The sequence below is a fragment of the Diabrotica undecimpunctata genome, chromosome 6 (genome assembly GCF_040954645.1).
Source record: "Diabrotica undecimpunctata isolate CICGRU chromosome 6, icDiaUnde3, whole genome shotgun sequence".
NCBI classification, from domain to species: Eukaryota; Metazoa; Arthropoda; class Insecta; order Coleoptera; family Chrysomelidae; genus Diabrotica; species Diabrotica undecimpunctata.
Window position 1 is genome coordinate 47,618,204 of NC_092808.1, and position 25,898 is coordinate 47,644,101.

The 25,898-nt window shown below is 32.8% G+C and overlaps 1 protein-coding gene across 4 annotated transcripts in view; it reads right to left on the bottom strand.

Annotated features, from left to right (window-relative positions):
- Positions 1 to 694: 694 nt before the first annotated feature.
- Positions 695 to 25,898, bottom strand: part of Pli (E3 ubiquitin-protein ligase pellino) — a 298,776-nt gene continuing 273,572 nt past the window's right edge. For 3 of the 4 annotated variants that reach the window (XM_072534650.1, XM_072534654.1, XM_072534652.1), the window contains exons 9-10: positions 18,949 to 19,094; positions 11,858 to 11,997 (exon numbers count right to left, since the gene is read on the bottom strand). In XM_072534650.1, the coding sequence (XP_072390751.1) occupies positions 18,968 to 19,094 (127 nt within the window). In that variant the 3' untranslated portion in view covers positions 11,858 to 11,997; positions 18,949 to 18,967. Of the gene's footprint in view, positions 11,998 to 18,948; positions 19,095 to 25,898 lie in introns of all 4 variants that reach the window. The other variant, XM_072534651.1, reaches the window with a different exon arrangement.

The following is a 25,898-nucleotide window of genomic DNA, read 5'->3' on the forward strand; positions in this document are numbered from 1 at the left end:
ATATAAAATTACTTAAAAATTAATAATTCACTTGAATTTAACTATAGCGTTAATTAATAGCATTGATGATATTAAATTTTTTATTAATATATCTGGACATTGTTGATGTACTGATTTAAAACTAATACAAAACCATTTGATGATTAGTCCGATCTAAATAGTTTCAAATACTTTTTAAACGAATTTATTCTCAACGGTAAGAGACTAGTAAAAATGTTAATTCACAATAACTAAAAATTTACCTTAATGGATTACAAAATCTTTATTAGATAACTTCAAAAGCTTTAAGGTTTTGACTATCACCAGTTTGCCACACAAAACCTTACTTCCTGTTACATTTTAAACGTTTTATTATAAATGTCAATCAGGCAAATGTGTGACCGCCTCCTCGAACTACACGCGAACCCTGCAGATATACGTAGAATCACTAATATATTTGCGAACTGATGGTAAAAAGGATCATGAACAAAAATCATCAACAAGATGTTCTTACAGGTATGTATGTCGAATATTAAGTAACAATTACAATATTGTCAAAATTAAGAGCCTCGTACAAAACTTATTTGGCTTCGTGGATGAACAGTAAGATTGTAAATCACTTAAATACTATCGATATATTTAGACACAAAGCCAAGTGGTACAAGTTTTGTGCATGGTTCTTTATACATTTTATTGATCAACACATACAAAAAGCTACAAAAGTAAAAATCTTTATTGACAAATTTATATATTATTACAGTTGCTTTACATTTTTTTCACCCTTTTATACTTCATATAAACCTTGGTACAAATTATTTGTGATATCACAATCGGTTGATAATAATAAAGTGAAGACAAATATATTGTTCTAAACTGTTTTTTAGCAACATATATAATAGCGGAAAAATTCCGAATGGAAATTTACAGTGGACATTTGTTACAATCCAGAAGAAACCAAATGCCCAGCAATGTGATAACCACCGACTTATAAGCTTGATCAATCACATAACTAAAGAGTGCAATAAGATCATTCATAGGAGAATATATGATAAATATGAGTCAAATATTGACAGATCGCAGTTTTGAGTTCGGAAAGCACTTGGAACTAGAAAAACAGTTTTTGCTCTCTGGATACGGTATTTTTGCGGTACAATGACATGTTAATAAGGATGTTTATTTGTGTATTCTAGAAAACCATGTAATAATATCAATCATGAACAACTGATACGATATTCTACGAAAGACAGCTATTGACGACAATGATGTTAGGATTGTGGCAAACATATACTGCGGTCAAACAGCAAGAGTAAAAATATGCCATGAACTTACTGCAAGTGTTGAGATCAAAAGATGTGTTCCACAGGATTGTATCTTATCCCCACAAAAAATGTCTAAAAATGCAACAAATGCAAAAAGCAACAACCTGCTCAACAGTTCAACAACAAACTAAATACAGAATAAAAAGGAAAACTATTTTTGTGTGTAAAAATTGTTTAATTCCCAGCTGAGCGTTTCGGCTTACAAAGCCATCTTCAGAGCAATGGTCAAGTTTATAAAGTACCACTACTAAAGTGGTATACCATTTTGTGAAAAAATACAAAAATTTTAGTTAAGAACTCAGAAAGTTCTTTGAAAAAACATATAAAAGACAGCATATTAGACTCCACAAAAACACACATTAAAAAATTGTTTCAGACAACGGCAGAAACTCAGCCGCTTCAACTCCAACCAAATGATCAGGTCCGTACAACCGTACCATATACAAATTCTTTAATGTGTTTTTCGTGGAGTCTAATACGCTGGCTTTTAGATGTTTTTCAAAGATATTTCTGAGTCTTTAACTTTTAAAGGAAAATTTTTTGTATTTTTTCACAAAATGGTATCGCTCTTTAGTAATAATACTTTTTAAACTTGACTATAGCTCTGTGGATGGCTTTCAAGCCGAAAGCGGTCAGGTAGGAATTAAAAAAAATTTACACACTTCAAAAATACTTTTCTTTTCTATTCATTCATTTACCATGAGTGTGCACAAAAACATATCAGTCTTTTCAACATACTAATTGATCACGTAACCAATATGAAAAAAAAGCTCCCGATAAGCAAGGGTTTGTCTCTTCCTCTAAAATTGCGACCAGTTAAATGCTACATTTCTTCGATTTTATTATATGCTGCTGAGGCCCGGACACTGACAAGGAAGCTTATAAAAAAACTAGATGCATTTGAAATGTGGATGTACTGACTCATTCTTTTTATATCCTGGACTGAAAAGGTCACCAACATAGAGGTAATCCACAAAATTGACAAAGAAATAGAAATGATGAGCACAATTTAACATGACTCATGTCATGGTAAGGGCCAGGCAGGACAAAACACTCGTGGCCCCAAAATCTGCGGAAATGATTCAGATTAGTACCGTAAGCAAGACAATAATTATATGTTAATAGCCAACATTCGCATACGGACATAACACCCGAAGAAGAAGATTCTCCCAAAAGAACCACTTGCATACCTCACTTGACATAGAATCGTTTACAATACACAATATCTAGCTATCATAGTTGAGGAATAAATGTATTTTTTCGGAAGCGAAAATAAAATATTTGCTGTTTCATAATTTTCACACACCTAACTTATTGTTGAATTCGTAGTCAGTTTTTGTCGGTATATGTTTTAGCATGCACTAATCCCAAATAGATTCTATAAGCCGCACAAAAACAAGGATCAAAATTTGTTATTGATATTTTTTTATTTGGATCAAATCAAATATTGACGAAATCAACAGTCTACTAAATGTTTTAGAAAAGCTAAATTATTAGTAAGAGAGACAGTTTAAAATAGAGAGCAATAATTAAAATGTCTACTGGGTTAACTAAAAACAACTACATAAAAGGTTAATAAAAAAATTATATAAAAGGATATGATTTAGATTTCAAATAGACGTAGACCAGTATAATCATACAACTTTAAAGATTTCTACTTTGTAGACGCTAATACACTCTTAATAAAAAATCTACATCCTAACCAGTCTTACAAATCACACATTTATGCTAGAAATACATTGTTTATTATTAATCAATCACTTTCCACAGAACCGTTCTCGTCAGAGATACTATCTTGTTATAAAATCTACATGCTTCTTATACATTTCCGTTATATTTTTTAAAATATTACGATGTATATACAATAATTACAAGTTGATACAGTGAGGTTTAGATACAGACATGTTTATTGGCTTTTAAATGAAGTTTTCTGTGCAAAATATTTTAATAACATGTGTAGTCTTTTATTATTTCAAAAAATTTTCAAATAGTTGCTGTATACATAGACAAAACTCGTAGATTGTAGATCACCTGACAAATTTTTGTGTGCTGACACAAAATAGAGAAAAGAAGATTCACACGTATTACGTATTTATTTAACTCATTTTTAGTAGATCACAAATATGACGGCAGTATGATAAGTACTTAACCTTACCGCCCGATGGTGCCACTATCGCAAGAGAACTTGACTATCATTTAGTGTATATTGTAAAGGGCTAATGTCAAAATTTCAGGCCAATTGGACTTGTATTTGTTTTTGACTTCGTATGGAGGAGGGCGTGTCCGTCCTCCCCCTCCTCCATTTTAGAAAAATGGAAAAAGAGCAATGTCGGTGTTTCGATTCTTGTTTTTGAAAGAGAAATCGCGCAGCGAAATCAAAGAGCACTCTTTCGACGACAACCGTCTAAAAATGGTTTAACGAGTTTCAACGTGGTCGCACGTCGGCTTTTGATTAACCACGTCCAGTTGCCCCGAAATCAACGACAACGGAGGATAACGTGACAAAAATGCACAATATCGTATTGACAGACCACCGATTGAAAGTGCACGATATAGCTGTGACAGTAGGTATCTCCAAGTACCACGTGGGCATATCTGAAGACGATTTTGCATCGTTCTACGTGTGTACTATTGGTATACAACAGAGACCAAATGGACACAGTGGACTTCACCCGGCGAACTTGTTCCGAAGAAGGCGAAGTCTGTCCTATTGACCGGAAAGGTAATTGCCATTGTTTTCTGGGACTCAATGTGTTATAAACATTGACTACCTGGAGAAGGGCAAAGTGGCCACGGGCCTCTACTATGCCGAATTATTGGCCGATTCGATGCCGAATTGCAGAAAACACGAAGACGAAAAAACAGTGCTCTTCCAGCATGACAACGCACCGCCTCCGTTGTTATTACGACCAAAATGGGTTAGGAACTAATGTCCCATCCACCGTACTCTTAAAATTTGGCTCCGTGCGACTTAATTTTATTTTTAAACTTGAAAAAGGCACTCGACAGATATAAATTTGAGTCGAATGAGGAGGTCATCGCCGCCATGGAGGCCTACTTTGCAGACGTCGAAAAAATGTATTTTTCGGACAGGTTAAAGAAGTTGGAGCATCGCTGGAACAAGTGTATCGAAATAAAACGAGAGTATGTTGAGAAATAAATCGCCAGTTTTTCAAACTTGTCATTTTTTTTTTGGTAGGCCTAATCCTTATTGGACCGTCTTCGTATGTAATCTAAAATCGAATTATATAAAAAAATTAACTACGAGTTTTGTCCTTACACAAGGTTGGAGAAAACAAGATATTTTAAACGTTATTTAACAAGTAAATAGTCAATCCGTATATTCACTCTAACTGTATCAATGACCAAAATAATAAATATTACTGCAAAAATATCGAGATAAAATACTTTTTTATGAAGCTTCAGAATGTAAAAAATATTTCCATTTATTTTTTTCTTTCAATACTATCTGCATATATTTCAAGATTATATACAAAATACAAACCACTGGTAAAATCGTTAACTAAGCTAAATCACCACAAACAGTACTTTTATTACCTTGCATATCGACTTAATTCACGTACTAGTTTTAATAAAATAATAAATATACACTGTAATAAAATACATCAAATAAATCAAGCACTGGATTTGTAGAAAGGAAATCAATTTCCTTATAAAGTTATCAAACAGAACATTAACGCAATTTAGTATAACATCAGGACTCAGACAAAGAGACCCCCTTGTTACCGTTGCTGTTGAATTTTGCATTGGAACGTCCAATAAGTAAAATATCGTTGGAGCGCACAAGGGTTTTGCCAATCAAGGTTCAAAACTGGTGTTGGCCTTTGGTGATGACATAGATACAGTGGCTCTTTCTGCAAGAGACGTGCGAGAGAAGTTTTTACAACTCAAGGAGGAAGCAGGTTATCTGGATCTCGGAATAAATGAAGAAAAGACGAAATATATAATAGTAGAGTTAGGCAGAACAAAACTCTTAATGATCACAACATCGAAGAGGTACAAGAGTTTGAAGTATCCGGGGGCGGTAATCACAGATGACAACTAAGTAGAAAACGACATCTATGCAAGAATAACTACCAAGAATACAGCATTATACTCTTTTTCGCCATAATTGAGATCTAAGCTATTAAAAAGACAATATCGAAGAAAAGCTTGAAGCTTTAAACACAGACAAACTTAAAAATGGAATAGTGTTGGACAGGTCTCTATCATACAAACCACTGTCATAATATAAGACAAAAAATATACACCAGAAAAACTATGGTACGAAAGCTGGCTGAATGTAGTCCTGACGTTCTGAAAATAACTACAGTTAATGAGTTTTTCTATATAGTTATGGCTATGGTATGGCTATCCAGTTTGAAACCAAACAGAGCAATTTGATATGATCCGGAATAAAACATGCAGGATATTGACCGAACTATTTTATTCTAATTTTTGTAGTTACGTGAATATATTACAACCTTTTTGGAGCATTTTTCTCTTTCGCAAAATAGCAATAAAAAAATAGATAGCAGAAAACTTTTGGATATGTGACCGGTTTCTTATATCTGAAACATTATTAAAACAAATACAAAATAATGATTAGGATTAAAATTCAGAGCAAAAGGTAAACCATATCGATTGTTAATACTTAATATTCTCTTGAATGCTGTTTATGTTGGGTTGTTTTAGTTATCAATTTTCAAAAATTTTGTTACAAATATGATATCAACACTTATTCCTAGCGATATAAATAAAGCTTTGGTTGACTATTCTACAAATTATTTTCATTCATTTACATTCACAATAAACAAAAGTTTAACACTAAACTGTGTTCTAAATCCAACATAATAAATAGGCAAAACTGCAAATCCAAGTTGATATCAAATAATAAAATGAATTTAAAACACGATTTTCGTCCAAGTACGTGCTTATTTTTGCGTGTTTTATGTTTAGTTCCTATTCAGAAAATAAAAATATAACCCTTTATATGTTTACAGCAGATGTCAATTATGGTGAAGTTTCATTGTGTATATTTTAAAGGACTCCTCTTTAGCGAAGAAAAAAAAAACATTTAAACTCAACACTCAATGCAGGCCGAGTATCTGATTCGTTCACTAGTTGAAGTCATGTATATCGAGTCAAAATACATAATTTCGCGAAGCACACGTTTATTTATTTTAAAGTAAAAATGGCTTATTCCCAGTAAAAATAGAAAATATACAACCTCACTATAATTGTCGTTTGCATACCCAAAAAATTAGATACATAGAGCTTACCATGTAATTAATATTGACAAATATGATTTTATTGACACACTGATAGTAATTGGTTACAAAAATATCGTTGTTAGTTCTTTCGGAATTAGTTTTATTCAATTGTCAACGCTATTAGCTATAAACAGTTTGGCCCATGTGAACAAAGATATATGTAGACAGCTATTCGTATCAACATCTCATGAACCAGAACGACGATTATTCACAGTACACCCAAAATAAAAAGCACTAAAAAAGTGTATTTTCGTTTTCAAATTTTATAAAAACATATATAGTGCAAATCAAGATATATTATTTCTATGGGTTGCATTTTAAATATTTTTAAAACTATAAATATTCTTTAATTCTAGACGTTAAGTATCTCGGTACATATTGTGAATTATAAGAATATTTATTGAGGCGCTAATTAGTTAAAGACTAGAATTGAGGTGGGTTTATAGTTGTAAAAAAATTTAAAACTCACAGCCATAAAAACATTATTTCTTAACATGTAATGCAATATTAACATTCGCGTAGTAACGTTATTGTGTGAGAGCCGGTTATTGTAAGTAGTCAAACGTTTCCGTACATTAGTACTAATACTAGAGGACTAGATAATACTGATAGTGAATCAATGGCATACGAAGTTAAATCAGATAGGTTCAGATATTCTCAGAAGAGGAATAGGACATTGAGGAAGTTATAAATCATGATATAAAACAGGAGATATCAGATGCAGATGAAACTGTTGTGGCTCGTCAATTAGCCCGTCTTTTCTAATTCGGTCTTCTTCTTCTTGATGTGCCTATCCGTTACGAATGTTGGCGATCATCATGGCAATCTTTATCTTATCTGCAGCAGCGCGGAAAAGCTGCACAGATGTTGTATTGAACCAGATTCTGAGGTTCTTTAACCAATGTACAAATTTACCATAAATTTGTACATTGTAAAAACTTTTATTTTCATTTAAATACTTCCCTTATTTATAAACTTGGACTAGTCCCTAAAAGCCAGTCCATTCTCGGCCCTGAACTATTAACAACCAACAAGTTCCTCAAAATTATAGTCGTCAAGCAACCTTCGTAAAAAAAGGTCCGACAAGCAAGAGCTTGCGACCACTCAGTTTCATTTTCTTAATACACTATTTCTCCATTATAAGTTTTCTAGTTTTGTGGCCAGTATTGTTGGCAGTAAGTGAATGTGCTATAAAGAATTAGATGCTGTTCCTATTGTAAGTAATAATCAAACTTATATCTACTTATTCAATCTCTCAATTGTTCCAAGTGGCGGTGTTGCCATAACGTGTCGCGAGTGCATATAAAACGATTTGCCGATCCAACAACGGTTTGAATATGACATAAACATTTACTGTTCTTATCTATAAACAATAAACTTGTCTTGATATTTTCTACATTGATATATGATATTTTCTACAGTGCTATAGGCTATTATTCCTTTTAATAAAGATACATTTTGACTAATCTTAATTAAGACTTTTACCAATTTAATGTTTACCCCCTATCCCTTGTCAAGGGAACAACCTTTCAGGAGCTGGATTCCCCAGCTGGTACTTCGAAGCTAAGGAGTACCTCAGAAGCTTTGTGCGGTAAGAACAATCTTCCATCAAACCAGCAAAGTTCGTTACGGCGAACTCCTTATTCGTACAACCAAGACGTTCTTCTTCTTCCTGGAGCTCGTTTTCCAAATATTTTTCCTTGCAGGATGGCTTGAAGGAGGATGGCTCTAATTCGGTATGTTAAAAAAATTAGAATATGTACTAGCAATGATGCTAAATTGTTATTGTTTTAGGCAAGAAACGTTCAACTCACTGAAAGAAGCATTCTCCAAAACCAAGAAACACTAGAACAAGACAGAATAACATAATTCGCTAATCAGGGCCTCAAAAAATAATAAAGCTTTAAAAGACGCTGTTAAGATTTGGAATTATTTATTGGATTGCACGTAGCAATTATTAGTATACTAGTACCATACTTAAATAACAATAAATATTAAGTTATTTTATGTATGATTTTGATTTCACAGCTAAAATGATGCAAACTTAAAACAAGAAAATTAATAAAGAAAACAAACTAGACGTATTGAAAAATGATTGCTAATATTTTGTAAATCCTCCTTCATTATCCATTACAGCCTGTAGTCGTCTAGGCGTTGATTCGACCAACTTTCTAGTGTACTCTGGGGAAATTGTATCCCGAGCTTCTGTAATTTTTACTTTCAACTCATTTCTATTTGATATTGGGGTACCATTTATTTTATTTTTTCTAATTCTATTCAAATCTGGTGACTGTGCAGGTGTTTTAACGACATTTCGGCAATTATAAAGCAACCAAGTACGAACCACATATGACGTGTGTTTTGGATCTTTGTCCTGATAAAACCGGTAATTGTTATCGATACCTAATTACTGGTTCATATTTCCTTCAATAAAATGCATATTACCTACTCCCATGAACAACATACACCCCACATCATTACCCCACCTTCACCGTGACTTACCGTATTTTAAATTCTTAAATTATAAAAAAATTCTAAAAGCTCAAATCTTTGTTAATATGCTCCCTGGCGAACAATAATCTAATAAGCCTGTTTCTTTGGTTAATAAAAGGTTTATTTCAAGCAGTTCGACCATATCGATTATTCTTTCGTAATATCCGTCTATTTCGGGGTTACATCTTTTTCCAAACTGTTTTTCCACTTCATCTCACCATTTTTGGTGTACTTTTTTAAGGATTATTTGCTACCTTCTCTGACAATCCATCTTTCTTACGTTCGGTAAAAACCTTATTTAGAGTTAACCTTGATTTATTGTCATTTCGGCAACGTTCAAGAATGTGCTCAACTGTTGGCGAACATTTATTTACCATTTTGGATATGTCTCTTTAGCTATATCCATTTCTATGGTGAGTAATAATTAAATTTCTTTCACTAATCATAGTTCGGCGTCTTATTCTTAAATAATTTTATTTCCATCACATGCTAGGATTCGGCTAGTTGTTTATTTTGTACTCAGTCAGAGGCTTTCTTGAATTCAATAAAGCAAATTTACCTTATAGTGTAGTGATATTTCGTATTTCGCTATACGTTCATTAATAACAAAGACGCTGTGTAGTGCCCTTTTGGTAGTCGCCTTGTTTGTTTTTTCTACCTTATTAATTTCGTTATATCCTCTTCAATTTGCTATATCGCATGTTAGGAATCGATCAGCTGTTTATTTTGTACTCAGCTAGGGGCGTTCTTTAAGTCATTAAATCAAAATTTGTCTTACAAGAAATCTATTTTTATCCATAGTGCCCTATGATATCTTGTATGTCGCTAGACGTTCATTAATATCGAGCATGCTGTTTAGTGCCTTTGGTGGCGCTAGGAGTTATTGTACCGGACAAACAGTAAGAGTTGTCGTCCTACCCTTTTATATAGATATATGACTTTACAAAGGTTCCGATTACTTCTTCGTTGCATTAAGGTTGATGATAAGGAACCACGTATAGAGCTATTAAACATTGACAAACTAGTTCCCAGTACCCGAAGTATAATATATATAGTACAAACGTTTTAATACTTTTTCGATGTTTAGTACTCAATAAAAAAATAAGATAATTTTCGTTCTTGTTTTTTTTTTTCTTCGTAAAATTATAAAAAATCAAAAAGGATTTTTATAAAGCAAATGCACAAACAGCAACAAAATACTTTTGCGACATAAAATCAATAAATATGGGAATATTATGATAACAAATTTTTAACAAAAAGACCCTAAAAATTTTACACATTAATGTAAAAATGATCACAGTATTTTCTACTATAATTTTTAGTTAATATTCATGGACAAATACTTTTTCTAATAAGAAAAATAAAATTTTTAGTGTAAATATTGTTTGGCAGTGATGCGCAGTTAATTAACAACATATTCCAAGACATGATTTTTTTAAATACAAACCGAGGTCACAAGATACATCACTTGGATATTTATTTCTACAAAGATAACCAAAACTGTTGGTTTATTGATGAAATTGTAATAAATGTTTAGTAATATACAATAAAATTATAAGAAATATTAAATTTGACGACCTTCAGCAAATATGCTAGGAGAAAGACGAGCAGTAAATTCTTTCCCAACGTAATTTAGTTTAGTGAATGAGTATTTATTGTTATTCCATTTTATTTAACTAAGTACCCTGTAGAAATATTCGAATAATACATCGTTCTAAAAGCGATTAGGAGACCTTTCAAATGAGATATCCCGTGACATCGGTGTGTATTAAAAAAAGAATCGTCGATTACGTAACTCTGCCAACACTGATGACGTAATATCCAACAAATATATAACAATTGATAGCCATCTCAAAATTAAAATTGACGTGTTTTAAGTTTTTTTTTAAAAGCCGTCTGTTTCTGAAATAATGAATTTATTCCACACTTTTGCATCATACTGTATATTTCATATATGTTTTCTTCAGTTCCCTCTCCACATCGTTTGGAATATTCCTTTTCTCTTGTTCTCATAGTCGCAAATATATTACGCTTATTCCAGCCCCCATTTGGGTTTTGTCGAATGGTCAAGGGATGTGGTGTACCAGATGTTTTCGGTTATTCTCTATATCCTTTTGTTTCAGTTGGCGCATATATATATATATATATATATATATATATATATATATATATATATATATATATATAATATAAATTAAACACGATCTGAAATACTGCTATATAGTGGGTGATGATACAGCAGCTGCAATTTTTCAACTATTCAAGTTACACTTAAAACACATTCTACAAAGTGGCACATACATAGAATAATCATTGGAACGAATGAATTCATTTATTTTATGTTTTGGATGTACAAGAAACAGAATATTCTAGTAAACACATTAAAAAATTATGCAATAGCGGCACTGGTAAGAAAGTTATCAAATGTTTGTGTCAATAGGGACAAATATAATTTATTGGTTCAAAACAAAATGAGCATCATTGATAACATTTCTGACCTGTCAAAAAAGTGAAATTGTGATGTTTTATATTGTTGTAAACACAAATAATACAAATATAATTATCTATATGTTATACTTTTGAACTCATTTACATATGTTCGAGAATTTGCGATGGTACTAATAAAGTATTTCATGAAATAATTGATAAATTATTCTATTTGGTTAACATAAAACTGAAATTTAAAAAATTTTATGTATCTTTTATAAAAATTAAAAAGTATCAACATTTGATTTGATCAACAAGATTTGCAAATTTTGCTTTATTATTATTAATAAAATAGATTACCCCTCTATAAAAACCATATTTAGTCAACGTTATCTTGAAATATTAATTTAACATAACCCGGTGAACCTAATAAAGGAGACGCACAAAATGGACAAACTGCTTGGAAACCATTAGTACCATGTGGAATCGGAACGTTGGCCCAATATCTAAAATAAAACAGAAAGATTAAAAATAATAATGTGTTTAAAGTTTTAATAAGTACATAATAAAAAGAAAAGCTTAGTAATTAAACACTTCTTCTTTTCTTGTGCTTAGCCACATGTTGGCGGTTGTTTACTCTTCAAACCTTTTACAGAGTAGCTTTTAGGTTTTTCGAAATATGGTTACACCATTTACACTAGTTCCTTGTTTCTTAGCCAGAAATATTGTTTTCTTCCTGTGGCTCGGCGCCCCTGTACCTTTCATTGCAAAATTAGTTTGAGAATGTAGTATTTGCTTCCCCTAAGGATATGACCAAGGTAGAAAAATTGTTCTTTCCTTGATCATGTTGATTAGTTCTGGTTCGTAGCTTACAGTTCTTAAACGTATCAAATAATCTTGGTTAGTCATAACTCGTTTATAGTTTGGATTAAAAACAAAGCCTCTCTTACATCTCACCCTTTCATGAAGCCAAATTGTGATTCCCCGCTATTTTCTTCACATTTCAAGTATATTCAAGCATGTGTTACTCTAAACGCTGCCTCAACTCAGCAGATGTAGGTAGCGAACATAGCCTAGTATTATGTAAAATAGGAATAATCATGAAATACTTCACACCTAAGAGAGCGGCGCCAACAAAAACAACAATCAGAGTCGAAGGACTAAATACGTAAACCACGGAATACTTATACAGAAAAAGAATATCAGAGAAGATTGCTGGGAATGAATTAGAAAACGATAACATCGAGAAAAGCTGGGAAAAAGTAAAACATAATACAATTAACGCATCAAAAGAATCACTTGGAGCAGCAAAAGAAAGTAGCGAATACTAACATATCAAAAAAGAAAAGCCATGGTTTATATACTAGAAACAGTTTAATATTTTTTCGATGTCTATTACTCAATATAAAAATGTATTATATTAGCTTTTCATTGCAAAGGTAATTTTCGTTTTTGTTTTTTTTTTTCCTTAAATTTATAAAAATAAAAAGGATTTTTATAAACCAAATTTATAAAAACACAAACAGTAAAAAAATACTTTTGCGACATAAAATCAATAAATATGGGATCATTATTACAAATTTTTCAATAAGACCATACAAATTTTACACATCAATGTACAAATGTTCACAGTATTTGCTACCATAATTAAATAATAATAATAATAATAATATTCGTGGGCAAATACTTTTTCTAACCTGAAAAATAAAATTTTAAGTGTAAATATTATTTGGCAGTGATGCGCAGATAATTAACAACATATACCAAGATATTTCTTAGGTATCCAGTATTTACATCTAATCTCCAGTATCTATATACAGTAAGATGCGAACATATGGAATAAATTCATTATTTCAGAAACAGACGACATTTAAAATTTTTTTAAAACACATCAATTTTAAATGGCCATCAATTGCTATTGCATCATTGAACATTACGTCATCAGTGTTGACGTAATGACGTAATAGACGATTTTTTTTAATACAAAACGAGATCACGGGATACATCACTTCAAAGGTCTCCTAATCGCTTTGCGACGATGCAATTATTTGAATATTTATTTCTACAAAGTTAACCAAAACTGTAGGTTTATATTGATGAAATTAGCAATAATATACAATAAAATTATAAGAAATATTAAAATTGACGACCTTCACCAATGATGCAATGAGAAAGACGAGCAGTAAATACTTTCCTAACGTAATTTAGTTTAGTGATTGAGTATTTATTGTAATTCCATTTTAATTAACTAAGTACATAATTTTGGTAAACACTGTAGAAATAAATATTCGAATAATACATCGTTCCACAGGCGATTAGGAGACCTTTCAAATGAGGTGTCCTGTGAACTCGGTTTGTATTTAAAAAAATCGTCGATTACGTCACTATGCCAACACCGATGACGTAATGTTCAACAGATATATAGCAATTGATAGCCATTTAAACATTAAAATTGACGTGCTTTAAGATTTTTTTAATCTCGTTTGTTTCTGAAATATGAATTTATTCCATACTTTTGCATCATACTCTATATTTCATATGTATATCTAATGTTCCAGTGTATTTCTTCAGTTCCTTCTCCTCCACGTTTGGGATATTCCTTTTCTCTTGTTTCCATGGTCGCAAATATATTACGTAAAACCCCCATTTGGGTTTTGACGAATGGTCACGAGATGTTGTGTACCAGATGTTTTTCGGTTTCCTTCTTCTTCTTCCTACTTTATAAATAGGCAAAATACCTGTTTTACTTCGGTTTTTAGCCTCAATTGACGTTGTCTGACCATCTTTTCCTCGGTCGTCCCAATGATCTTCTTCCATTTGGCGATTTGTCTCTTGCTATTCGTACTATTCTATTTTCTGTCATTCTTTCGATGTGTTGATCCCATTCCACCTTTCTTCTTTTGGTTCACGCGTTTATTTCCTCTATACCACATCTCGCTCGTATTTCCTCACTTCTTACTCTGTCTCTTAGAGTTTGGTTTGTTATTTTACGTAAGACTTTCATTTCTGTTGTTTCCAGTAGTATTTGTGTTTTCGCCGTATCTGCTCTTGTTTCCGCTGTGTCCATCATTATCGGTCTTATTGTTGATTTATATATCCTGGTTTTCGTTTCCGTTGTGACGTATTTGTTTCTCCAGATGGTGTTGTTGAGACATCCTGCTGCTCTGTGTTCACTTGTTTTTGTACTTCTTCCATTTTTCCGTAGCTTGACAGTTTTATTCTCAAGTATTCAGTTTCCATCACTTGTTCTATTATTTTGTTATTTACGACTATTTTACATCGTCTCGGTTCCGCTGATATCACTATCGCTTTAGTTTTCTCTGTTGAGATTTCCATGTTGTATATGAGCGCCGTATCTTCGAATTCTTTAATTAATCTTTGTAGGTCATCTTCATTTTCGGCTGTTTAGGGCGTCGTCGGCGTAGCATATTTTATTTCAGTTGGCGCATATATATATATATATATATATATATATATATATATAAAACGCAAAAGTCTAGGGATATTTTTATAAATAGAAGTGTATTTTATTTATCTGTAATCAACTTAAAAAAAGTAATACAAAATTTGTAGTTTAAATTGTTGTGTAATATGTCAAAAACCATAAATTGTAAAAAAACAGAAAATTGGAGCAAAAAAATATATATTGCAAATCACCCACGTTTCACATACCACCATAAAATGTCAAAAATACGAAATATAAACTTAAAATAAAGTATGGCTATCACGTTGGTTTATCACAGCTCTACATCTACTGTTCACGGTCCCAATCACATTGTTAATGTCTGCTTGAGGTAGTTGTGTCCATTGTTCTCTCAGAAGCGCTCTTTTAATTGAAACTCATTGTAGATATTGCCCATATGTGGAGTAATTCTTCGTTGGAGCATGTCCCATACATGATCAATGGGATTCAAGTCCGGTGATTGTGTGGCCACGGCAATACATCAATACCCTCGTTATCAAACCACTTTGTTACAATATGCGCAACATGTGGTCGAGCGTTATCATGCATAAAGTAAAAAATTTTCTCCAACAGCAGCAGCAAACGGGCGCACAACAGATTCAAGAATAGTGTCCAAATATTGCTGACTTGTGAGAAAGCCACGTGGGAAAATGAGGTCAGTTCTTCCGTCAATCATGATTCCGCTCCATACCATTAATGTACCACCACTGTATGCATACACTACTTGAAGATGTTGTAATCGTTCTCCATTTCCGCGTCGTCTCCACACTCTTGTTCGACGAGAATCTTGATGAAATACATATCTAGATTCGTCACTAAACAAAACTGTGGCCCAATCATTGTCAGTCCAATTCTGAAACTCTTGACACCAGGTTAATCTTGCAGCGCGATTGTCTCTAGATGGAGGTGGACATCTCAGTGGTCACCGACTACGAAGATTGGCTTCATGGAGACGATTCCTCACAGTACTGCTGCTAATTGTTACATTATGTGCAAGCTGTAATTCATTAACCAGCTCGGGTGCTGTGATTGTTGGCTGCCTTCTGGCATTTAAAATTAAATATCGGTCTTGAGCGACGGTTGTAGAGCGACCACGTCCTGGATGTTGCTCGGCTGGACTCCCAGTGTCTCTAAACCGACGACACAAACGACTTACGACGCTTTGGGAGACACCCAGCTGGTCAGCAACTTGAGTTTGTCGCATACCAGATTGAAGGAGGCCCACGACTCTATTCATCTCGTCCAACGTTAAATGTTGTCCTTGCATGGTAAAAAGACAATATCTTTAACTCACCTATTAAGCAAGAATGGTATAAAGTGACTAAAATTAAAAATAAACAAAACATAAAAATGTCGATTTTTTTGTGCCTTATAAAAAACATTCTAAAACACGTATTGCTACCAGTTTTACAAATTTTTTTGATAAGAAGTGAGTGTCTGTATCAACAATTATAGTACAAGCAAATTTATATGGTCATGAAATTTCTGTCATTGGTATTGTCAAATTATTAAAATATCCTTAGACTTTTGCGTTGTATATATATATATATATACACTCGCGATCATAAAATCCGGGTCATCTTGAAAATTTCAAGTTTGTTCAATATTTTTGCCTCTGGTGCAGTAATAACCTTTTTTTTGGCTAATGTATTTTTTATTTGTCATCAATGTTTGTTTTGAAAGAAAAAAAAATGGTTTTTTATTGTTTTTATTGAAAAAAACAGAAAACAAATCAAATTGTTGATAAAACAGACATACGAAAAAATATGGAAAATACAGAACGTGGTAAAAAATCAGTGAAATTTCAATGACCAATATCGTGTATTGCCTCCCCTTGTTCTAATAACCTCTTGCAGATGACGGGGCATACTCTCAATTTTTCTTCGGATTACATGTTGTGGTATGTTATTCCACTCACTCACTAACAGATCCTTAAGCTCCTGTGCGTTGTTAGGAGGAGGTGTATGGGTTTGAATACGTTTCATTCAAATCGTCCCAGAGATGTTCGATGGGATTCAGGTCCGGAGACCTAGCTGGCCAGGCTACCCTCGTAATTCCAACTTCGTCCAAGCATTACATACTGATCCTGGCAACGTGCGATCGCACGTTGTCCTGCATAAAAACGGCGGTTTCTCCAAGCCCTGCCATGTTGGGCATAACATGTTCTTCCGGAATCTCCGTAATGTACCTTCGTGTAGTTAGGGACCCATTTTCGATGAAGGGTAATTCTGTGTGAAAGTCGGAAGATATACCCCCCCAAGCCATGACCGAGCCTCCACCAAATGGCATTCTTGGAGCAATGCAAGCTTGTAAAAATCGTTCACCGGTTCTCCTCCAAACTCTTACGCGTCCATCGGATCCAGTTAGGTAGAAATGGGATTCACCTGAGAATAACACTTTGCTACAATCGTTAATTCCCCAACGCGCGTATTGTCGAGCAAAAGCTAGTCGTGCAACTCGAGGCACCCGGCGACGTGGCGGTCCTCTAGCCATTACCCGAGAAGATAGTCAAGAAGAACGAAGTCTTCTTCTGACTGTTGCAACACTAAAATTGCGATTTCGTACTTCCTCTAGACGATTTTGATGCATAACCGCTGTTGAGGTCCGGTTTCGTAAAGACTGAAACACAAGGAAACGGTCATCTAGTGCCGTGGTCGTTGTTCTTCGTCCAGAGCCAGGTCGCCTGGTTAGCAAACTTGCCTACTGAAAGCGTTGAAGCACTCGTTGAACCGTAGAAAGGCTTACGTCAACAGTTCTTGCGACTTGCCGTTGAGTGTGACCGTCTTCCACAAGTGCAACAATTTGTGCCGTTTCAACAGTCAAAGGGATTTTGGTAAAAAAATAAACACTAATAATGGCACTAATAAACACTAATGGTGGCAATAATAAACGTTTGTCCGTTGCATTTGAACAGAAAGTCGAAGCACAAACGAGACATTTAAAACAAGCGGAGTTACAGGTAGCGTTCATTTTGGGAAGTGTGCACTTTACCGCGAAATTGGCACTATTGGAATTCTTTGTTACAAAGGAAACCGCAACAATTCTCAGAAACATGCATTAGTTTGTATTTGTGTTCTTATTATTTACGATAGAGCTCGTTAGAAATGAAATATCGGTGATTTTCAAGGTGACCCGGATTTTATGATCGCGAGTGTATATATATATATATATATATATATATATATATATATATACATATACATACATATATATATATATATATATATATATATATATATATATATATATATATATATATATATATATATATATATATATATATTAGAAAAAGAACTATACCGATCTGTGTGATTTCTAAAAAGCATTCGATTGTAGAAAGAATACTGGACCGAAGTGTAGTGTTTGATATATGTATATGGTTTGATGTTATTGACTGTTGGAGAAATACCAGAAGCCGACACACGATCTGAAATACTGCAATATAGTGGGTGATGTTACAGCAGCTGCAATTTTTCAACTCTTCAAGTTACATTTAAAACACATTTTACAAAGTGGCACATACATAGAATAATCATTGGAACGAATGAATTCATTTATTTTATCTTTTGGATGTACAAGAAAAAGAATATTCTAGTGAACACATTAAAAACATATGCAATAGCGACACTGGTAAAAAAGTTATCAAATGTTTGTGTCAATAGGGACAAATATAATTCATTGATTCAAAACAAAATGAGCATCATTGATAATATTTCTGACCTGTCAAAAAAGTGAAATTGTGATATTTTATATTGTTGTAAACACAAATAATACAAATATAATTATCTATATGTTATACTTTTGAACTCATTTACATATGTTCAAGAATTTTCGACGGTACTAATAAAGTATTTCATGAAATAATTGATAATTATTCTATTTAGTTAACATAAAACTTTTAAAAAAATTTAATGTATCTTTTATAAAAATTAAAAAGTATCAACATGATCAGATTTGCAAATTTTGCTTGATTATTATTGATAAAATAGATTACCCCTCTATAAAAACCATATTTAGTCAACGTTATCTTGAAATATTAATTTAACATAACCCGGTGAACCTAACAAAGGAGAAGCACAAAATGGACAAACTGCTTGGAAACTATTAGTACCATGTGGAATCGAGATGTTGGCCCAATATCTAAAATAAAACATAAAGATTAAAAATAATAATGTGTTTAAAGTTTTAATAAGTACATATTAACCCTCTAGCAGGCAAGACCGCCTCCAGACGGCTTAACTTCTATTGTCATTATAATCTCTTCCAGCTATTTTTATGCCTGCAGCATGTAATCCACAAATCACCTACCTCTAGATGCTTCACGACAATACTTAGTTAGATATGAAATTCAGCGCTCCAAGAGATTTGTATCGGAACTAATTCAAGCGAGAAATTACGCGGGAATTTCAAAATTTAGTTTTGGTGGGAAAATTTAAATAAAGCTTAAAATATTTAAATATAATTTGGTACATTTGAAAAAAAATTGCATTTGAAATTTTAAAATGTGCAAATTATGTTTTAAATTCAAATATACACAATACCATTTACGAAAAAATAAGACAAAATATAATTGATTGATTTATTTATGAAAATTGTACAATCTTACGGACAAAGCTTACAAAAAGAAAAATAACAATTTAAAATTTACTGAAATTACATAAATCGTCAATATCACAAAATAAAAGATAATAAAATACACAGTATATTGCAAAATATATTGTGTATTTTAAATACACAATATATTTTATTTTTATTAAATAAATAAATTGCAAATTGCATAGTTTAAGTTGCTGCCTGTGATACTAAAATATATATTTGTACAAATACTTTAGTTACGTGTACATAAAGCTATTCGTTCAGAAACTCTTCTACTGAATAACATGATCTTTCAGATAGATAGGTTTTTGTTCTTTTACGGAACTTAAGGAAAAAAGTTGAAGATTTAAGTTGCAAAGGGAGATGGTTGTACAATTTTTTTGGTGAATATAATATAGATTTCTTTACTAACTCAGTGGACGGGCTCAGTAAATACAAATAAAAGGTTGAATTTCTGGTGGAGTAGTCATGATTAGGTCTTGCTGGAAAAATATGTAGGTGTTTACGAATTACTTCTTTCTTTCTAAAATATATTAAGATGGAAGAGTTAAAATCCCGTGATTTTTTAAGTAGCTTTTTCAATATGTTATTCTACTGAGGCCAAAAAGATACTGTATTGCTTTTTTTGAAATATAAAAACAACATCAGATTGGGGCAGCTCTTCTAGAACCCCAAAATAGAAGACCATATCGAAGATGAGACTCGACCAAAGAAAAATATGTTATTTTGGAAGATGCTAAATTGATTTCCTTCGAAACAGATCTTATTGCATAGCAGGCTGAGGCTTCTAAGAAATTAGAAATGACTTCCACTAACACGTTTTTAATTTAAGGGGTTTTTGCATCACCTCTGCTACAAAATTGGTATGAAATAGATGATTTCCACTGTTTTCTTAGACCTCCTACCATAAAAACTAGAACATGATCTGTTATATATGAATCTCTGTCATCTCCCATGTCTTCAAAACCATCTATACACCTACTATGCTCATTGTAACGAAGACTTGGCATAATCGCCATTTCATCAAATATTATAGCTATATGCTTATAAATTCCTTCCATATTCCTGGGCCCCCAATAGTTGGAACCAGAAGTTTGTTTAATGATGACTTACTGGTTAGATTAGAAAGAATACTATATGAACGAGCACTTTGTTTGTATAAAGACAAAGTTAAACATTTCTCATTAAGAGTAAATCGTCTTAGCTTTTTTGCTTTACAGCTCTCTCTGTACTGAATTTGAAATAACATACCTGCCATTCTATTAATGTTCTGAAGATCAGCCAATTTATTTTGTTTATAAAATTCTTTAGCTTCAAACCGTTTGCGTTTAAAAGACTTTTTACTATTTCTTTCCAAAGAATATTTATGGTGTAGTTGTTTTAATGCTTCATATAATTTTTTCTTTTTAGGGGTGTTGTACTTCTTGATATCTTACACTGATGCAATATTTTCAGCGGTATGATATTCTTAAGGGAAACACCTAAAAGTAAATGTGATGTTAATTTCTTTATATTCAATACTTACAAGGCAAAATATATTCATTATATTAACCTTCTTGTAATGGCATTACTGCGTGAGAGACTTAGTAGACTGTTTTTTGATGTGAGTATTAAACAGTTTATTGTAAGTACTAGAATGTTTCAGTACCTTCATATCTTTGTTAGATTTTAGCAATAGGAGATTATGAACACAGGCAATCTCCTATTTCTAGTTTTTAGCCCCAGCTGGTCTATGACACGGAGGCAACTAAACTTATAAAAAATATCTAGTGTATCTAGTATCACTATCAGAAGGTTATCTAGTGTATCTAGTATCACTATCAGAAGGTTAAGCAAACTGTTTATTTTATAATTAATCATATTAGAGAATGTTTACAAATCTGCTGATGACAATACAAAATATAAAATTTTAACTACAATTACCTTTTAAATCCTTACTCTCATCAGTTTGTACAATTAAAATCTCTTCGTTTGGTAACTATGCATAATTGTGTTCTGCAACTAAAAAGTTTCATCAAATAGTAACCAATTGGAAAATTATTAATTGTTATCTTCCCAATACTTACTACAATGGAGTATCTCAAATGATTGAAACGTGTGTAAATTGTGCATCTCTACTTGTTGAAGAACTTTCAACTAAAACAAAAAGTTAATAATTCTTATTAATTACATATCAGGGTTACTTACTTTCTGTTACATTTGCTTCCGCACACAACATTGAAATACTTCTGGGATGTAGATTAGAAGAGGAATCTAAGATCAATCAGCTATTTGTTATCGGGAATTGCATTTTGGTACAAGCTATGACTCCATGTAGAAGCAAACTTATCTTCGAAGTGCCTGTGGCATTCGTTTTGCTTCAAAAACTGTAGTGGAATTGTGGAATTCATCATATCTAAATTAGGATTTTTTATAACACTAAGCCACTTCCTAAATTGTATGTCTTTATCAGGATTTGGAAATGCATGTCTAATTGTTGACGAATTGGTACATTGTAGGATACAACATTTATTGTGAAAAACCATATTTAACTAATTATTATTAATCTGCAAAAAACTATTTGAACGCCAGGAACATTTAAAACACAGACCACTGAGGTAGATGATTTGTAATTTACAAACTAATTTGAGGTTAATGCTAACAATAACCCAGAGATATTAAACCATGTTTAGTTTTAATTTCTTTGCAAAAATAACATCAAATCAAATAATTTAGACGAATAATAATCATCTGAAATCTGATTATATAGACGCTAATAAATTACTGACAATTGGCGATTGGCAATTATAATTTTTAGTTTGGTTCTAAACCTAAACTGCAGAGTATAGACTATAGACAGAGTATAGCGACATCAAAAGATTTGTATCGGTACTATACAAATGACATTTAGTTTAGTATCACCTTGAGATACTTTTTTACTTGCGTGAAACGTCTAGTTATTAGTGGTCAGTGATGTAATCCCGCCTTTTATCGTATACCACTGAGTAAACTTGTACGCATTTGGTAAGCGAAAATGCCGCTCGATGTGTTTATTTCTCAGTTGACTTTGAAATTGTGTAGGGGTCGGTCAAATTTATTGTTTTGTGCAGAACCTCACTTTAGTCAAATATTATAAATGTTTGTTTTCATGAAATTCAATACTAAACAATTATTGGTAAGTTTATGAATACATATATTTTAGTGTAGGTTACATAATTTGCGGTATAAATTTATATCAAACATTGACTGCCTCAAGGCGGTGTTGCCTGTCTACATGAATTTCTCGGTTCTCTTACAAATCAGACACGTTTATTATGGTACATCGATTTTTTGGGATTTTGAGTATTATTTTTTGTTTCAGTTATCTAAAATATCTTCTAAAAGAAGCAATAATATGTGACGTAAGTCCAAAGTTAACTACTCTCGAATGAATGAAGAGGAAATTAGAGAAATAATGGATTCTATTACGAGGTCGAAGAATCCGAATACGATGACGAAGACTACGGCGAGTTTGTGGACGACTCCGATTACTTGGTTGAAACTGATGACGATGTTCCATCAAGTGAAGATGAACTTACAAAAGATAAGGAAAATGTAATTAACGAATGTGTATCAGATATGCAGGGAATATCATCGACCGAATTTCTTACGAAATCTACAGAGTTAGATCTGAATGTAACTGGATGTTTCTTTCCAATGACATCGACTCCAGCATCTTCACCTAAACCAGCAATATCAAAAAATATATTGTTAGCCTCAACACTAGGTGTTTTATCAGCAACAGTGACGGAATCTGAAATTGTTCAACCATCAATAGCAGCAGCGACGGAATCCGAAGATGTTCAACCATCCACTTCAGCATGAAGTACAGAGTGCAGTTTTATTTACCTGGAACGAAAGTCTATGAAAAGAGCAAAGTCACCATTACCAGAGAATGAGCATGAATGGCGGGTTTATTGGACAAGCAGTAAATATTGATACCAAGTCTGATGAATTTAAAAAGATAGTTTGGAGACAGAAAAACTTACATAAAAATCAGATGGTGTTTCAAGGTAACAAAGAGTTACCACATAGTTTCAGAGATTACCCCAGAGACGGTTCCCCAATAGAATGACGATCAGTAGAAAGACCACGAAAACGATGGAACAACTTATTGCAAGCAGATTGAAAAACAGACAGTCATATCTACATAAAAAAAGAAGAAGATCAGACCAAATAGATATTCCAAAAGACTTGTACAACACCATAAATGATACAGGCGTAATTCCAAAAGAATGATGACGTTCACTACTTTACCGAAAAAAGCTAACGCTAGAGAATGCTGTGACCACCGAACCATCAGCTTAAAGCGGAAAACACACCTAAGCCATCACGGCGCGTCTAAAACAAATAAGTGAATCAGCACATACTGGTCGCGACCTGCTGATGATCAAAGGAATTTACGTTTATCGCTGGTCGTGTCGATACAAATAAAAATGAATTTCATCAAAACTTTCAAAATTCGTTCTCCTCGTTAATTCTCCAATTAATGTCTCCTAACCTTGCGCCTCAGGTTAATGTCATGTGCCCAAACATATCTTCTTTTTCTGCAAAATAAACCGCATAAATATCTGCATTTGGAAATGGAAAAAATAAAACGCATTTTTCTCCTTGTAAATCGAACATTTTATGAACTATATTGTCAATTGTCTTTGAAATTGTAGGTCGCTATCGGCCCGATGTGTTCGCTTTCTACAGAAACCGAAATAGCCATCGTGGACGCGAACGCGATCGTGGTCGCTTAGATGTATTCTGCGCTTAATGAGCGACACTCTTAAAGATATTCTTGAAAATTATACATCAAAGAATTTTCTGAAAACTGGAGCTATAAGTCTATATCTGAAGATATAAGTAACACTTAGTTTGGCTTCAGAAAAGCAAGCAAGAGAGGCCTTGTTTGCTCTTAATGTATTGCCAATATGTATTGATGTTAACCAACCTCTTTATATCTGTTTCCTTGATTACAAAAAGGCATTTGACAGTTCTACATAATCCCCTCCTACAGCTACTTCAAAATTGCAGTATCTTGCATGTAATGAGATATGCGTTGCTGCAGATCATTATAGAGGGAAAGATACTGAGCAGAAGAAGCATAGGCCGACGATGTATATTCTAAAAAATTTGGGACAATGGTACAATTGTAACTCTGTTAAGCTGTTGATCAAACAATAGAGCAGCAGTATCAAAGGTGAAGATAGCCGTAATGATAGCCACCTTCTTATAGAAGACGGCACTTGAAGATGAAAGAAGAAGAATTTAAAAAACAACAAGACAACAACATACAAGTATGTCAATTAAAAGATTGCAAAAGATCAGGCTAGACGAAAAATTAAGGAAGGACTCACTAGTTATCAAAATAGAAATTAATGCTACTGAAGATGTAAACAGAAAATGGACCTTTAAAAAACACACTTACACACATTTGAAATAATTGTTAAAACTGAGCAAGTATAATTAAAAAAAATTGATGACTACTGAAATCCCATAAATATTGGAAAAAAGAAGAACTCACAAAAATAAAAGATACGAAACGCAAAGGAGAATTGGTACGAAGAAATATGTGAAGATATAGAACAATTAGTTCCAAAAATAGATAATTTTAATCTTCATAAAAAATTAGCTCATACCGAAAACCAACAAAACAAAAAAGAGTAAAAGGGAAAGACCAAATAAAGTGCTGAAAAAAGATAATATCCCGACAGTAGTACAATGGGCACAAGGGAAGTCGTGTCCTTCATACATGTGCTTATACTAAGACGCATGATGTGAATAAACGAATATAGGCTTGTTTCTTGCAGTACAAGAAAGTCTTAAATACATTAAAATACCTCCTTATATAATTGCTCGAAACAAAAAACTATCATCATCAACAACAACCGCACGAAATAGAGATTGAAAGCTGTCACGCAGTGTTGTGTAGCGTTCCCCATCTTGTTTTAACATGTATTCTGAAGAAATAATTCAGGGAAAATTAGAAAAATCAATTACTAGTATAAATAAAGATTTGCAAATGACTGCCTAATAACCGAGTGGCTGGAAGATCTAAAACAAATGGTTGACAGTGCAAATCACAATCACGCCGTATACAATAATTGTAAAAACACAGCCAAGAACGCTTTAAAATACATTGAGAACAAGAAAACCACAATTAATAGTGGAAAAAATGATACACGGAAAAAATTAAGACAAGGATAGGACTAGCAAAAAATACTTTTAGCTCAATGAAAAAGCTACTCTGTATCTACTATGTACTTAAGATCCCAATCGGTTTAAAGATAGGATATCTTCTGTCGATATGTTTCGTATTGTCCGAGCTAACCTTCCGAATAG